Here is a 15,348-nt window from a genome sequence, read left to right on the forward strand (position 1 = left end):
TTGACTCCCATTCAGTTTGGCGTCACTTTGACAGCGAATAACTTTACATCTGAGGCGTTTATAGACTCCATTTGTCCATTATTTATTTCTAAAGAAACACGACAGTGTATAAAAGGCTCCATTACCATGTATCTTACGTTATGGCCCCGTAGAAGTAGTTTTTGTAAAAATAGGCTAACGATTGCGTCATAACCACTCGACTCTCTGTCACACAGTCGAGAGATTACCGTATAGACCGGCGGAGAAGCTCACAGGCGATCGGGGGAAGTGGAGACATAAAGTCTGATAAAGTCAAGACAGAAGCCCACAGAGAGAGAGATAAAGTTGCTCCCGCTGCTAGCTCATGGACAGCTAATGCTCACGCTCTCCGTCTCTGCGAGATTCGGAAGATGATTCAGATTTCTCTCGGCACAGCGACTAGAAGACTGACAGCTGTCAGACTCACGTCACATCTACGTCGTCAAGCTCAGTTTGAGTTCGCTCAGCCATCAGGAACTGAGTGCTTCTAATTGACTTATTGACTTAAACCTATGGGGTCCTGTGTCCATCTTATATACCATAGACATGTATAAAGGCTAGATGGCTCAAGGCGGAGTCAGCTGTGTCGTCACTTTGGCGGCCATCTTAGGTCAGGAGACTGCGCTGCTGCTCCCTGCTGCTGTGGACGGAAGGTGAGTGACAAATGCTCGTAACTTGCTGAATTCTTGACGGATTTACAAACGGTTTGGTTTATTACAAACCTTATTAACGTGGCTATGATTTGTGCTGATGCCGATGTTTAAATTGTAGCTTCACGTTTTGAAAAACGCTTAACATTGCAGCGTAGCAGCTGTGTGTTTCATGGCATCCCTGACGTTTATGACACACCAAGCCGTTTGAAAATCAGTTGAAAATTGAGCAAAATATAGTTATTTCAGCACTACATGCACAATAGACTTTAATGTTATAACTGGACGAGCGGTCCTGTCCTAAGATGGCCGCTGTGTGACGTCGTCGGGTCCCATAGAGCTTGGCAACCGACGTCACTGCGCAGTGCATTCTGGGATGTAAACAATAGGGCGCCGCCATACTGTGAGGCCACCACACAAGCCGGTAACCTTTCTTTGAGCATTTTTCTATTACAGTGTTTTTTTTGCGTACAATGTAGTTTATGTGTCATTGTACAGCGCAAACTTGTATAACGATAAAAATAAATAAATATAGCCTTAAACAACAGACAAAGTGTAACGTTAGCGAAGTTTGAAGGAGCTAGCGGCTGCTGCTTGTACATGCGCATACACACAAACACAGGGTTCAGTCAGTCAGTCTCTCTCTCTCTCTCTCTCTCTCTCTCTCTCTCTCTCTCTCTCTCTCTCTCTCTCTCTCTCAAATAGCTTTATTGACATGGCGAAATAAATATTTACATTGCCAAAGCATTAATAACCCTATACAATATATACAATAAAAATAAATAAATATAACTAAAGACATACATGAAAATAAACAGCAATAAAATCCTCTATTCTTTCTATCTCTCACACACACACAGTTGCAAAAGCAAACATAGAAGGTTTACGTAGAAAATACATAAACATTACAATATTCTTTACAGTATTAATTTTTTTTTGTCTCTGTTAAGGTCATGCACTCTCAGCGACTGAATGAACCACCTTTAAAGCCATGGGTGATCATCAGCAACAGTGGGAAGGTGGAGTGTGCACACTGCACGTGTATGGCAGGAGTAGCGGAGACATGTACCCATGTAGGGGCTCTGTTATTTAAAGTTGAGGCTACTTTTCGGATTCGTGGGAAAAAAACTGTCACAGATGTACCGGCATACTGGGTTTTGCCCAGCAATTTGAGCAAGATTACAGCTGAAGTGGGGTACAAAATTGACTACACCTCATCTGCTAGGCAAAAAAAAATGCTTGATCAGCGCATAACTGCACCCTCCACTGCGCCAGGCATAAGGAGTCGTGCCAAAAAAAGAAAAATTCCCCAAGCTAAACTTGATGAATTGTCACCCCTGCTTGACACACTGCTGCAGCATAGCAAGGCTGTTGGTTTGTCAGGGATGAATCAGTATTACACAATGTACACAGACACCGTACAGCCCTCTGCAGTGCCCGAATGCCTTGCCACATCTCTGTGTGATAAAATAATAGATTCAAATTCCCTTTCAGCTCTTCATCTAAATTGTGAGAAATACAGAGATGCTGCAAATGTGACTGATGAGCAGGCATCATCTATTGAGATGTGCACAAGACAACAGCATCAATCTTCTGCTTGGTATGCAAGTCGGACTGGAAGAATTACTGCCTCAAACATGCATGCAGTCTTTGCCACCAGTATAGAAAAGCCAGCCCTGACTGTTATTAAAAAGGTGTGCAACCCACAACACACAGTGTCAACTGTACAAACCAGATGGGGTATAGAGCATGAGATGGATGCTCAAAAGACCTACCTTCACACCAGAGCCCCACATCACACTAACCTAAAAGTCGAAAAGTGTGGTTTTATAATTAACCCCAGGTTTCCTGAAGTTGGAGCTTCTCCTGATGGACTTACAATGTGCGATTGCTGTGGGAAAGGCTGCCTTGAAGTTAAGTGTCCCTTCAAATATAGATCAAGCACCATCCAACAGGCCTTAGAAACAAAGGACAAAAACTTCTGTCTTGAGTTGTCCTATGAAAAGCTTCAGCTTAAGAAAACACACAGTTATTACACACAGATGCAGACGCAAATCTTTGTCACTGGATCCAACCACTGTGACCTTGCTGTTTGGACTCTGAAGGACTTTGTAGTCGTACGGGTCTTTCCAGACCAGGAATTCTGGGATCTACGTCTACAGAAAGCACAAAAATTCTTTGAGAAAGTTTGCCTTCCAGAGCTTATAGCAAAATATTACTCAAAGAATACACCAAAGGTACTATAAGCTCACTTGCACAGCCAATGTAGTCTGGGTTTTGCACTGTATATATTTATATATGAAATTTGTTCTCAACATGATTGCACTATATAATAGATATATATATTTGCCGTTTCTGACGATGTTTACAGAGACATGTTTACATTTATCGCTGGAAAAATTAATCAGTTTGTTCTCAACATGATTGCACTGTATACGAGATATGTATTAAGTTTGTTCTCAACATGATTGCACTATATAATATATATATATATTTGCCAATTCTGAAGATGTTTACAGAGACATGTTTACATTTATCGCTGGAAAAATTAATCAGTTTGTTCTCAACATGATTGCACTGTATACGAGATTGTTCTCAACATGATTGCACTGTATACGAGATATGAAGTTTGTTCTCAACATGATTGCACTGTATATGATATAAGTTTGATCTCAACATGATTGCACTTTATATAATATATATATTTGCAGTTTCTGAAGATGTTTACATTTATTGCTGAAAAAATTCAAGTTGTTTTTGTACTTGCAAATTTCATTTTTATTAAACCAGTTTATTTCTAAAATTCATATTGCGTCATCCGTTTTTAATAGAAGAATTTAAGTATACACATGTCATCAAAACTAATATATGTCTACAACAGTAATATACATATTTACAACATTAGAATTAAACACTTTTAACATGCAAATTTTTCTAGAAATTCTTATTGTGTCATCTGTTTTCAATAGAACTATTTAAGTATACAAACATGTCATCAAAATGAATATATGTCTACAAAAGTAATATACATATTTACAACATTACAATGAAACCGTTTTAACATGTACATCTTTCATTTTCATCTGGTTTCGCAACCACACTGGGACACATGTTAAGAAGTATACAGCAAACATTCACTATCTTGTCAAGAAGTGTCATCTCCTCCCCCTCACATGGCAGTAACAAACTAATTGGTATTCTCTTATGTAACATTGTGTACTTGTTGCGCAAACTGCCAATCACCCTTTCAACGTGAATCCTCAGGTGTGCTATTGCACGTGTATTTTCCACATCCTTAGCGTCAAGTTGACATCTTCCTTTAGTGAACGCAGGAACTTTGACCTCTGCACACATCATCCCCACACTATCCTTGATATCAAAGCCCCGATCAGCTAGCACTAAGTCACCAGGTAACAGTTTGTTGAGAAGGCCACAGTTCTCAGTTATGTGCTTGTCAGAGGCACGCCCACCCCATCCCTTGGAAATAAATGATATGGCACCTTGTGGTGTAATACCAATGAGGTATTTCATGGTGTGTGTACCTTTGTAATGAGAAAAGGCCTGTGCCCGTGCCTTTAGATTTGATGGCCTTTCTGTGCGTATTTCAAAGCAGTCGACTATAATAGCAACACGTTTCCCAAAAGCTTCCAAAAATTGATGCGGCATTGTAGCTTGTAAGCAATGCCTCTCTGGCCAGCACACCAATGGATTAAGCCGTGCATTTAAAACATCTATGGTGTCAGTAAAGGCAGTAGAAAGAGTATTACGTGACACATGGAAGAGATGGGCAAGGTGCTGTACAGGAAGATCAAGCCTCAGACGTATGAGTGTCAACAAAAGCATTTGAAAGGATGACAACTTTTTGGTAACTGGCAGGAAAGCCTTAACAGTGGTGAACAAAGACAATAAAATAGCAAAGCATGGAATTCCTGTGTAGTACCTGACCTTATTTGTGTCACCCTTTAAGAAGTCCTCATCCATCTTTCTCTTGTTCAGCTCACACCTAAGTTCCCTGTTCTCCTGCAGCAGACGGTTGACTTCTGCACTGTTGCGCTCACAGAACTGACATTCTCTTCTTTGTCTCTTAACTGGCATGTCAACTTCTGCCTGGTTTCCACCTTCCTCATCCTCATCCTCTGCGGCTTCCACATCTGCCCATTCATCTTCTACAGCTCCCACCTCTGCCTCGTCACCACCTGCAGCATCTGCTGCCACTTCTGCCTCTGCCTGGTCACCACCTTCCTTTTCTTGTGCTGATCCCACCTGTTCTGCAGTGGTTTCTCCCTGCATTTGGGATTCACCGTCGTCTCCTGCTACTGGCACGGTCATTTGTTGTCGTTGTAATCGACGAGAATACCGGTCTGACTCGGTAGCACGCACTTCAGAGTGTCCCAGGTGCAGTGTTGGAGCCCAGTCAGGATTTGACTCATCCATTTCATAAGATGGTTTCCCTTTAAGAAAACAAGACCTCAATAAATAAATACAAAAAAAAATAAAAAATACTGCAGTGAAACAACTTTTTAAACAACATAGAAAATACATTTTTAAGATGCATATTAAATCAATCACACCTTATTTAACAAAATCATAATATGAAATTAAAATAGGAATGTCTTAAAAAACACAAACATGTGTTGTCCTAAATGTCAGCCCTGTCTGTCACATTAAATAGTATGATAAAAAATGTAATATTCATTTATTTTAACTGTGTAAAGGTGGTGGTATATACACACCATTATGTGTTTTTAAAATATGTTATGTTAAAGTAGTTTCACAGCTATATAAGTGCCTGGTAGTTATTCTGGACTTTTCATTTACTACATTTCACCTAAACATTGTTTATATTTCTCATAGAAATTATAATACCATGTTGGATACAATCAGGGACATGTAATCAATAAGAAAATACTATTTGTAACTATCAAACTAATTCATTAGAAAACCATTCTAATATATACAAATTTGTTAAGGACAGGGCCTGACAATGAAGGTGTAAAACGCTTTAAAAATGTATTTTATTCAAAAATAAAAACATGCTATGATGGCACGATATGCGTTTCCCATAAAGTTAGTTTAAAGTGTCTTCCATACCACTCAATGCTCAGATTAAAGAATAAGATCTATTTTTCTGCAAGATATTTAGAAGTGTCTCTAATACTTTGACACTCACCTGAATAAAAATGTCTGGAACACACTTTTAACGATCTTGGGATGCTTGAAAAGTTGATGTCTTTTCGTCTTACGGCTGAAATCCACGACAGCCGGCGTCTTTTTGTAACATCCGACACATAGCTTCCTTGATTCTTCCTCCAGACAGGAAAGCTAAAGAAAGACAACGCGTTGTCTAATTTTGTACCTTGTCGGTCGTGTGAACGGACATTGCAACCGACCACACAGCATGTTCGCCCCATAACTTAAAAATGAATGGAAAAATGTAAAATTTATATATTAGCGGACCCCTGGCCTGACAGATTCGCGGAACGGCCTCACAAAATGGCGGCGCTACCCATAGGCCACCGCGACGCTAGAGGCGTTACGTCACGCTGCCAAGCTCTATTGGCTCTCAGCGCCGGTAAGCCATCTAGCCTTAATACATGTCTATGTTATATACTGTCTATGGTTCGTTCCTGGAAGAAACTCAAGACTGACACTGATATAGAGAAGAACTAAGAGCTTTTTCATGATCAAACAGCAACATGACTGAAGACAGATGAAGTCAAGCATTAAGTATTATAGTAATACTGCTCATATTAACCATTACTCTAGTCTTAAAGATTATTTTTTAGTCGTCCATTAGAGTTTGTGCTCCAGACAAGAATGATCCCTCACATTATATGTCTTTATTACTTTATCAAGTGATCAGACGCAGCGTTTTCACCTGCTGAACCATAAAACAGGTGGAAAAATCCCCCAGATGCACATCGGAGGAGGAACCGGAGAGCAGAACGTCTCTCGACGCGCCAGGAGGATCGTTTCTTCACCCCTGACCTGTTCTCCATCTGCAGCGGTTGTTCCTGCTGGATATTTTGATACTGTTGTAACAGGGAGAAGGTTAACACGGATTTAACACTGATAAAAATCGTTTCCCGTGAGACGAGCAGGATCTCAGCTGAAGTCCACTCGATGATTTTTCAGTCTGACATCACAATCTCACGTGTGTTTTGTTGGTTCAGGAGTGTGTTTTTCCACAGTCCGCTTGGCAGACGCTAGCCGCTACATTAGCAGACGTCGCGACTGCAGATGGACCCTAGCTAGACGCTCGCGATCCCTCGTGAGAACATGTCTAAAATACCTTCAGCGCTATCGGAGGAAATGAGCCTCTGCTGTCCGCAGGCCCTGGAAGATGAGGCCAGCAAACGCTTCGAATTCCTTACATTTCCACACAGATACACCGGACCGGAAACACTGAGAGAGAGAGAGAGAGAGAGAGAGAGAGAGAGAGACCCATCCATCCATATATAAATCTATCTATCCATCCACTCATCCATCCATCTATCCATCCACTTATCTGTCTATCTATCTGTCTATCTATCTATCTATCTATCCATCCACTTATTTATCCACTCATCTATCTATCCATCCATCCATCCATCTATCTATCATCCATCCATCCACTTATCTATCTATCTATCTATCTATCTATCTATCTATCTATCTATCCATCCACTTATTTATCCACTCATCTATCCATCCATCCATCCATCCATCTATCTATCGATCCACTCATCTATCCACTCATCTATCTATCCATCTATCCATCCATCCATCCATCCATCTATCTATCTATCTATCTATCGATCCACTCATCTATCTATCTATCGATCCACTCATCTATCTATCCATCTATCCATCCATCCATCCATCCATCCATCCATCCATCCATCTATCTATCTATCGATCCACTCATCTATCCACTCATCTATCTATCCATCTATCCATCCATCCATCTATCTATCTATCTATCTATCGATCCACTCATCTATCTATCTATCGATCCACTCATCTATCTATCCATCTATCCATCCATCCATCCATCCATCCATCCATCCATCCATCCATCCATCTATCGATCCACTCATCTATCCACTCATCTATCCATCCATCCATCCATCCATCCATCTATCTATCTATCTATCTATCTATCTATCTATCTATCTATCTATCTATCTATCTATCTATCTATCCACTCATCAATCCATCCACTTATCGATCCACTCATCTATCCATCCATCCATCCATCCATCCATTTATCTATCCATCCATCCATCCATCGGTCAAAAAACATTTATGATTATTATCAAATGTTGACAACAGTTGTGCTGCTGTTTCATATTTTTGTGGAAACCGTGATGCATTTAGTTTTTCAGGATTCTTTGATGAATAGAAAAGTTCAAAAGAACAACATTTATTTGAAATAGAATCTTTTGTAACATTATAAATGTCTTTACAGTCACCTTTGATTAATGCATCCTTGCTTAATGACAGCCTATAGGCTATTATTATTTTTCTCTCCCTGGAAAGCATCAATTTAAAAAAAATAATAATAATTCAAAGTAGAATGTTGGAAATTCCGATCATCCTGAGTGGAGTCCAGCATTAGAACACTGTAGAATCCATTACACTGACAAATCCCACAATCTGCAGGAACGTTTCATGGTAAAATCATTCAGCTGAACTAACAAGACTCGATAAACCTTTTCACATTCTTTTCCTGTGTCTTATCCGTCCTGCCCGCTCTCGCATTAGAGCTCAAGTCCACGTACAAGTGTGTGTGTGTGTGTGCGTGTGTGTGTTTGGATGGGGGAAGGAGGTGACGGGTCACGCAGAGTAACCGGAGAGGTCTGACCCCGGGTACAACTGAATCTAAGCGGAACCAGCCCTTTAAAAGCCCACGTTCAGTGTGTGTGTGTGTGTGTGTGTGTGTGTGTGTGCGCTCCTCGAGAGCAGTGACAATATCCAGGTCCCAGTGCAAGACACATGCTATTGCTGATGTATTTAAGGTCTTCTGGTGTGAGATAGCACTTCTGAGATTCCAGCGGCTCAATGAGATCCAGACGCTCCTGACCCGCTCTTGACATCGCATCCACTTCTCCCGCTCCTCTGTTTGCATTCTCCGAGGAGATCTGGCCTTCTCGAGGGCGGCGGCAAACATCTCAGCGTCTGTTTGTTTGCATTGCTGTAGTCTTTCTTCACGAGTCATTCATGAGTCCGGCATATACTCGATGTGGGCAACTGACCAGCTGTGCACTTTATTAGCGGCTTTACTAACTTGACCATTCAAGTTGTATTCTATACAAATGAGATTGATCAGATTTACACACGACATTAACATCATATTACAACACATGCACAAAATGACACAAATGCATAAGATAACAAGTTACACTGTAGTCAGATTATTGTATAATACGTAAAAAAATATTGAATATATATATGTGTAAAAAAATATTGAATATATATACGTGTGTGTGTGTGTGTGTGTGTGTGTGTGTGTGTGTGTGTGTGTGTGTGTGTGTGTGTGTGTGGAGTAATGATGCTGAAAATTCAGCTTTGCATCACAGGAATAAATTATGTAACACTTTATTTTAAGGTGATGTAATTACATCGTAATTATTCAAATAAGTACCAAATAATATTAATGAACTAATGGAGTTATGGTTAGGGTTTTGTTTAGGATTAGTTGTAATTATGCATACTTTACTGTTATTTTTGTAGTGAGAATATGTACTAACCCGTAACTACGTCACCTTAAAATATCGTGTTACCATAAATTACATTTTAAAATATATGTATAATTCAATCACTTTATTACTGTTTTTACTGTATTTTTGATCAAGTAAATGCAGCCTTGGTGAGCAAAAGAGACTTGTATAATAAAATATATAATTTCATACATTTTCTAACAATTTTGTAATGACAATCTCATATATAATCAGTAGCTCTGGTTTTCACATCCAGAACAACTTTTTAAAAAAAATTATGCTAATGCATGTTTAATTCAGTCTGGGCATTCAGAGGAGATTAGCACAAAAATTAAATTTGTCATAACCCTCTTGAAAAGTCCCACCATTAACAAAACATAACATAGTTTCTCTCGTTCGGATCTGCAAACCTGCCTGTCATAATGTTGACACTAGCGTAAGTGATCGCTTCCCTCGGACGGCCTTTAAAAGGACGGAGAGGCCCGACCGCAGATGCTCGTCTCCAACCCGATGCCAGACATGACGAGCAGATAAGATCAGGAGGAGCGCTCTATAAACATGATCATGTGTGTGTGCAGGGATGGGGAGGTCCATCTGCATACTAGGAGTGTTTGCCAAGTCAAGCATCACTGCTACTAGTGCTCATATTAGGGCTAGTTTCAGCATTCATGCCAACTAAAATAAAAAAAATAAAAAAAGAGTGAAAAAGATGAGCTTAGCAACTCCCTGGCAACCACCCACAACACTAGCATCACAGGAGCTGTAAATCCTGTCTTCACACACGCACTGGTGTCATGCCATGGATCATGTTTAATTACATTAGAAATCACCCGGTGGATTTAGAGTGTAAACACTGTAAACAGGCCCTCAGCTGTGGGGTATTTATGTGTGTGTGTGTGTGTGTGTTTGATATTCTGCAGGTTTATTGCGGAGAGCTGAAGTTCAGCTGAGTGCTTTTAAGGTCTGGACTCCATCGCAGCTTTCATTGGCCAAGGACCTGCCCAGACATGTAAAGCAACCAATCGTGGATAGTTTTGTTCAGCGTCATGTTTAGGGGCTGTATGTAAGGTCAACATAATGTAAGGTCAACGTAAGGTAAGGTCAACGTAATGTAAGGTCAACGTCCATACGATAACAGACCGACGTGCAACTCATCCAAGAAACTAGTGCAAGTGAACTTATTATACATATTTAAGAAAATATTTATATATATATAAATAACACATTTTTCTTAAAAAATATACATACGGGTGTGTTTTTGCATATACTAAATAATTATACAAAGTACACACACATATATTATGTAAACACAAACTTTTATTTTGGATTCGATTAATCACGATCAATCGTTTCACAGCCCTTCAAAAACTGCAAAGAAACACAAGATACACATTGAATTAAACATGATATTTTGAAGTAGAAAAAGTGAAATAGTATTTTCTTGTAAAACGTGCTCCAATAATCTATTTACATATTTAAAAAATCTGTTTTTTCCACAGTGCAGTAAGTGTCTCAAATAAAACTCTGAATATCTCCCAAAGATTAGATGTCACAAACCTGACAAACTCCATAAAGCCACATGATTATTTCCTCCTCTAAAAGCACTCTCACCTGTACCTGTACCTTAGGGATAGTTCACTTCAAAATGAAAATTCTGTCATCAAATACTCATATAGGAAGATATTTTGAAGAATGTTGGTAACCAAACAGTTAACTGGTCCTTTTGACTTCCATAGTTGGAAAAAAAAAATACTATGGAAGTCAATGGGACCAGTTAACTGTTTGGTTACTGACATTCTTCAAAATATCTTCCTTTGTGTTCAGCAGAAGAAAGAAATTCATACCGGTTTGAAACAACTTGAGGGTGAGTATATGATGACAGAATTTTAATTCTGAAGTGAACTATCCCTTCGATCGAGGAGGACTCGCACTACGACTTCAAGACCTCATTCAGGACTTTCAGCGGAAGATTGGCTTCGTTAGATGATTGCCTCAGCACAAGCTTAACTACAGCAAAGCTGAAGAAATCTCATTAAAGCACTCCTGAAGTGCAGACTCGTCACACAACACATGCATTCACTGCAAAGCCACATCACAATCAAGAGCTGGGAGAAATATTGCTTTTGAGGATTTTTGTTGTTGTTGCCACATTACAATTTGATGCTATGAAAACACAAAAGAATGAAGAACATGGCGCTTGCAACGGCAAGGTCAGGGGTTCGACTCCCAGGGAACATGCATGCTGATAAAAATGTGCCTGCAAGCTACTTTGCATAAATGCATCTGCAAAATGCATTCAATATTTTATTTCATTTAACATTTTTCAAGCAGCAAAATTAAAAAACAATAATTTTACTTTTATTTAACTGTGATAACCCTGTTACTGTATATCGTTCTGCACAAACAAATTAAAAAGTAACTTCCGGATCCAATTACCCTAAACCCTGTGAGTTTGTTCTTGAATAGCGGTCAGTGTTTTGCTATACGCTTAAGATCTTTACAGGTTTCAGCTCGTAAGGCCAGCAGCTGTTGTTGATTGGCTTTGATTAGTGTGTATTAGGCTGGATGAAGGTGAGAGTAAGCTAAGCTTATAATGTCAGCTACATGCACTAACACACGTGCCATGCGTTTGGGTTTTTTGCACAACCTGATTGACCCTGAGCATTAACACACTTATAATAATAACTATACACATGTATATGCAATGATATGATTCGTCTGATCTGACCGCTTTGATTCGCCAGGTACTCGTGCCGAATTATGTTGTAGAGTTGAAAGTCATTAATGGCTCGTCTCTTTTAAAGGACGATAACTTTTACAATTACGATAAATTGCGACGTTTTAAATGTAAAAGAATAGCAGAGTCCACACCACAACTATAACAATGGGATAGTAAAGTGTAAACACGTCACAATATTCCTCATTTAAATAATTAATGCGCACAATAAAGGGGCGGGGCCTGGTTGAGTTAGTCAGTAGTGTGTTAAACTGGTGGTTATGGAAAGGGGCGGGACATTTCCCAAACACACTCGAAGCGCTCAACCAATCACACCACACTGCTCCAGCCGACCAATCAGAGCACAGTGTGCTTGTCAGAAGGAGGGGCTTCATAGAGACAGGAAGTAAACAGAGCGTTACTGACAGACTGGGAAGAGAGGAGCCGCAACAATGGAGAATATGAGGAGAATAATCAACATTCAAGCATGAAACCTGTTCCTACAGAACTGCCGCTCACTGGATATTTGATCTTTTTCGAACCATATTCTCTGTAAACCCTCGAGATGGTTGTGTGAAAATCCCAGTAGATCAGCAGTTTGTGAAATACTCCGACCAGCCCGTCTGGCACCAGCAACCAAGTCACTTACATCACCTTTCTTCCTCATTCTGATGCTCAATCGTCTTGATCATGTCTACATGCATTGAGTTGCTTTGAGAGTCTCATTTTTGGGTGACTATGCCTTTAAATTCAAGATATTCTTCCCAGTGCCGTACATATGAGATATTTCTGCGTGAACAAGGGTGCTTATCCTGGCGTTGTCATTTAAATGAGCCCCCCTCGGCCCCCTCTCGGGCTCTTTCTGTCCCTGTAGGGCCATCGTTGCTAATCAGCATGTTGATCTGAGGAGGCGGAGCGGGCAGCTGAATCTGTGACTGTTGGAGCAGAGACGATTAAGAGGCGTTCAGGGATTAGAGCACTACAGCGGCCGCTTTGCCCCTCGCCACTGCCTAATTCTGATTAACAAGAGACCTTCTGCCTTAAACCCCCCGACCGGCCCTCAACCCACCCAAAACACACGCACGCCGCATCCTCCACCTGCACATCACACTGGACTAATGAAACCTCGCTTTAAGCCTGCGCTCTTCCCGCCATTTATGCTGGTACGGTCCATATGGTGCTCATTAGACAAATGAGGGAATGAGATGGGATGGGATGGGATGGGGTAGAGGATTTGGAAATGAACGGGGTTGTTAATGTTTACACTACTGGTCAAAAGTTTGGAATTATTACATTTTTAAAAAAAAGTCTTTTATGCCGCGCATCAAGGCTGCATTTATTTGATCAAAAATACTGCAAAAATATTAGCTGTTTTCTATATTAATATATTTTAAAATGTAGCCTAATTTATTCCTGTGATGCAAAACTGGCATCATTACTCCAGTGTACAGTGTCATGATCCTTTAGAAATCATTCTAATATGCTGATTTGCAACATTTTTTATTATTATCAATGTTATTATCAAAAGTTTGGAATAATTACGTTTTTGAAAGAAGTCTTTTATGCTGCGCATCAAGGCTGCATTTATTTGATCAAAAATACTGTAAAAATAGTGAGATATTATCACAATTTATAATAGCGGTTTATGTTCATATATTTTTAAATAAAATATATTCCAAAGCTGGCATCATTACTCCAGTGTACAGTGTCATTATGCTTTAGAAATCATTCTAATATACTGATTTGCAACATTTTTTATTATTATCAATGTTGAAAAGAGTCGTGCTACTTCATATTTTTGCGGAAATACACTAAAAAAATTAATAATTAGGCTAATACTTTTATTCAGCAAGGATGCATGAATAAATTGATCAAAAGTAACAGAAAATTAATTTATAACATTATAAATTAACTTTCATCTTTTCAAAGTATCTTGAAAAAATATGCATCATGGTTTCCACACACACAAAAAAAACTACAATAATGCAAACCATGCAACTCTGATTTATATATTTGTTCTGTTGCACAAAGAGTTAATCCTCAGTGTTCACATTTACATGTCAGTTCAACAAACTTCAGCATCATAGTTCAAATCGCAATATGACAAAATAAATCACAATATGTTTTTTTGGTTTCCCACATATCAAAACATAACATGTAATAAAAAAAAGATAATGCTCACATGCATGTGAATGGAAGTGAATGGGGCCCAAAGTCTAGTGTGACCGCCCCTTTAAGAGCAAGCGTGGTGTTTGAGGGACACACGTCACTTCTAGCATCCCAACGAAAGCTATACGGATGAAGCTGGATCGGTTCCCGCACTCCACGGCTCTTTAAATAGGTTCTAGTTTTCTCTTCTCTTTTCATCTCTTCTCTTGTTATTGTGGTAATTTCAAGTTCACCTCCGCCGCTGCCCGAGGGCTGACAGTACCTCTGTGTGCCCTCCATAATTATACTCAGTCCTCCCAAAAAATGTGATCCCTGGACTTTTGTCCATCAAGTGTCGTGACAGAGGAACAAAAGCACCTGCAGTTTAACTGCAACAAAACTCCCTTTTGTCAAACCCTGAATGATTCCTCTTGCCTATTGGAAATGAGGTCGCCCATTCGGATTCATCATAAATCATTCGGTTTACGTCATTACTATACATTTTAAACGGCACTGTTTTTGTTCACTGGGGTGTTTCAAACACGTGAAGGTATAAAAGTAGTGGATCATTTCATATTTATCTTCACGTGATTGAACTGATGCCAAACTATGACGATGATTGAGCAGGTCGAAGCTTGTTAGTTCATTTCTGCATCTCATCTGCAAACACTAATAACCATGCATGTTTGTTGAGGAAATTAAACACAGAAAATTAACTCACATTTCGTGCAGTTAAGCTAACAGTAGTGCACGATGCATGTGCTTTCACTGTACTGGCATGTGCACAGTTATTGCTTTTCACATAAATATGTCCTCAATAAAGCTCTACTCTTCAGCACAATGGTAACCACCAAAAACTGACACATAATAAACCATGAAACACTAACATATCTCCCATATATTCATCTTGGGCAAAAAACACTTATCTTTACACATGCAAAGCATGATGGGAGAAAACTAAGTTGTGACAAAATGTTCTAGAGAAAAATTCTAGAAACATTTTATTATAGGCTAATCAGTTATTGAGTTATTACAGTTAACTAAAATTAACTTTAATTGAAATAAAATAGATAAAAAAACGTACAATTATTTTATTTCAGATAGTTGCCAAAGC

The 15,348-nt window shown here is 39.4% G+C and overlaps 2 protein-coding genes across 2 annotated transcripts; one reads left to right on the forward strand and one right to left on the reverse strand.

The window, feature by feature from the left end:
• The first annotated feature begins 1,041 nt into the window (after positions 1–1,041).
• Positions 1,042–3,475, forward strand: LOC306990294 (uncharacterized protein). Its single transcript, XM_079596935.1, has 2 exons — positions 1,042–1,092; positions 1,619–3,475. Exon 2 carries the CDS (start codon positions 1,622–1,624, stop codon positions 2,912–2,914), a length of 1,293 nt encoding a protein of 430 aa, XP_079453061.1. The 5' UTR covers positions 1,042–1,092; positions 1,619–1,621; the 3' UTR covers positions 2,915–3,475.
• On the reverse strand, positions 3,420–6,197 carry LOC306990293 (uncharacterized protein). The gene is made up of 2 exons (XM_079596934.1): positions 5,839–6,197; positions 3,420–5,119 (listed from the first exon to the last, which is right to left on the reverse strand). The coding sequence occupies exons 1-2, from the start codon at positions 6,077–6,079 to the stop codon at positions 3,726–3,728; spliced, it is 1,635 nt and encodes a 544-aa protein (XP_079453060.1). The 5' UTR covers positions 6,080–6,197; the 3' UTR covers positions 3,420–3,725.
• Positions 6,198–15,348: the final 9,151 nt, after the last annotated feature.

The sequence above is a fragment of the Phoxinus phoxinus genome, assembly GCF_949152265.1.
Source record: "Phoxinus phoxinus genome assembly, chromosome: 22".
NCBI classification, from domain to species: domain Eukaryota; kingdom Metazoa; phylum Chordata; class Actinopteri; order Cypriniformes; family Leuciscidae; genus Phoxinus; species Phoxinus phoxinus.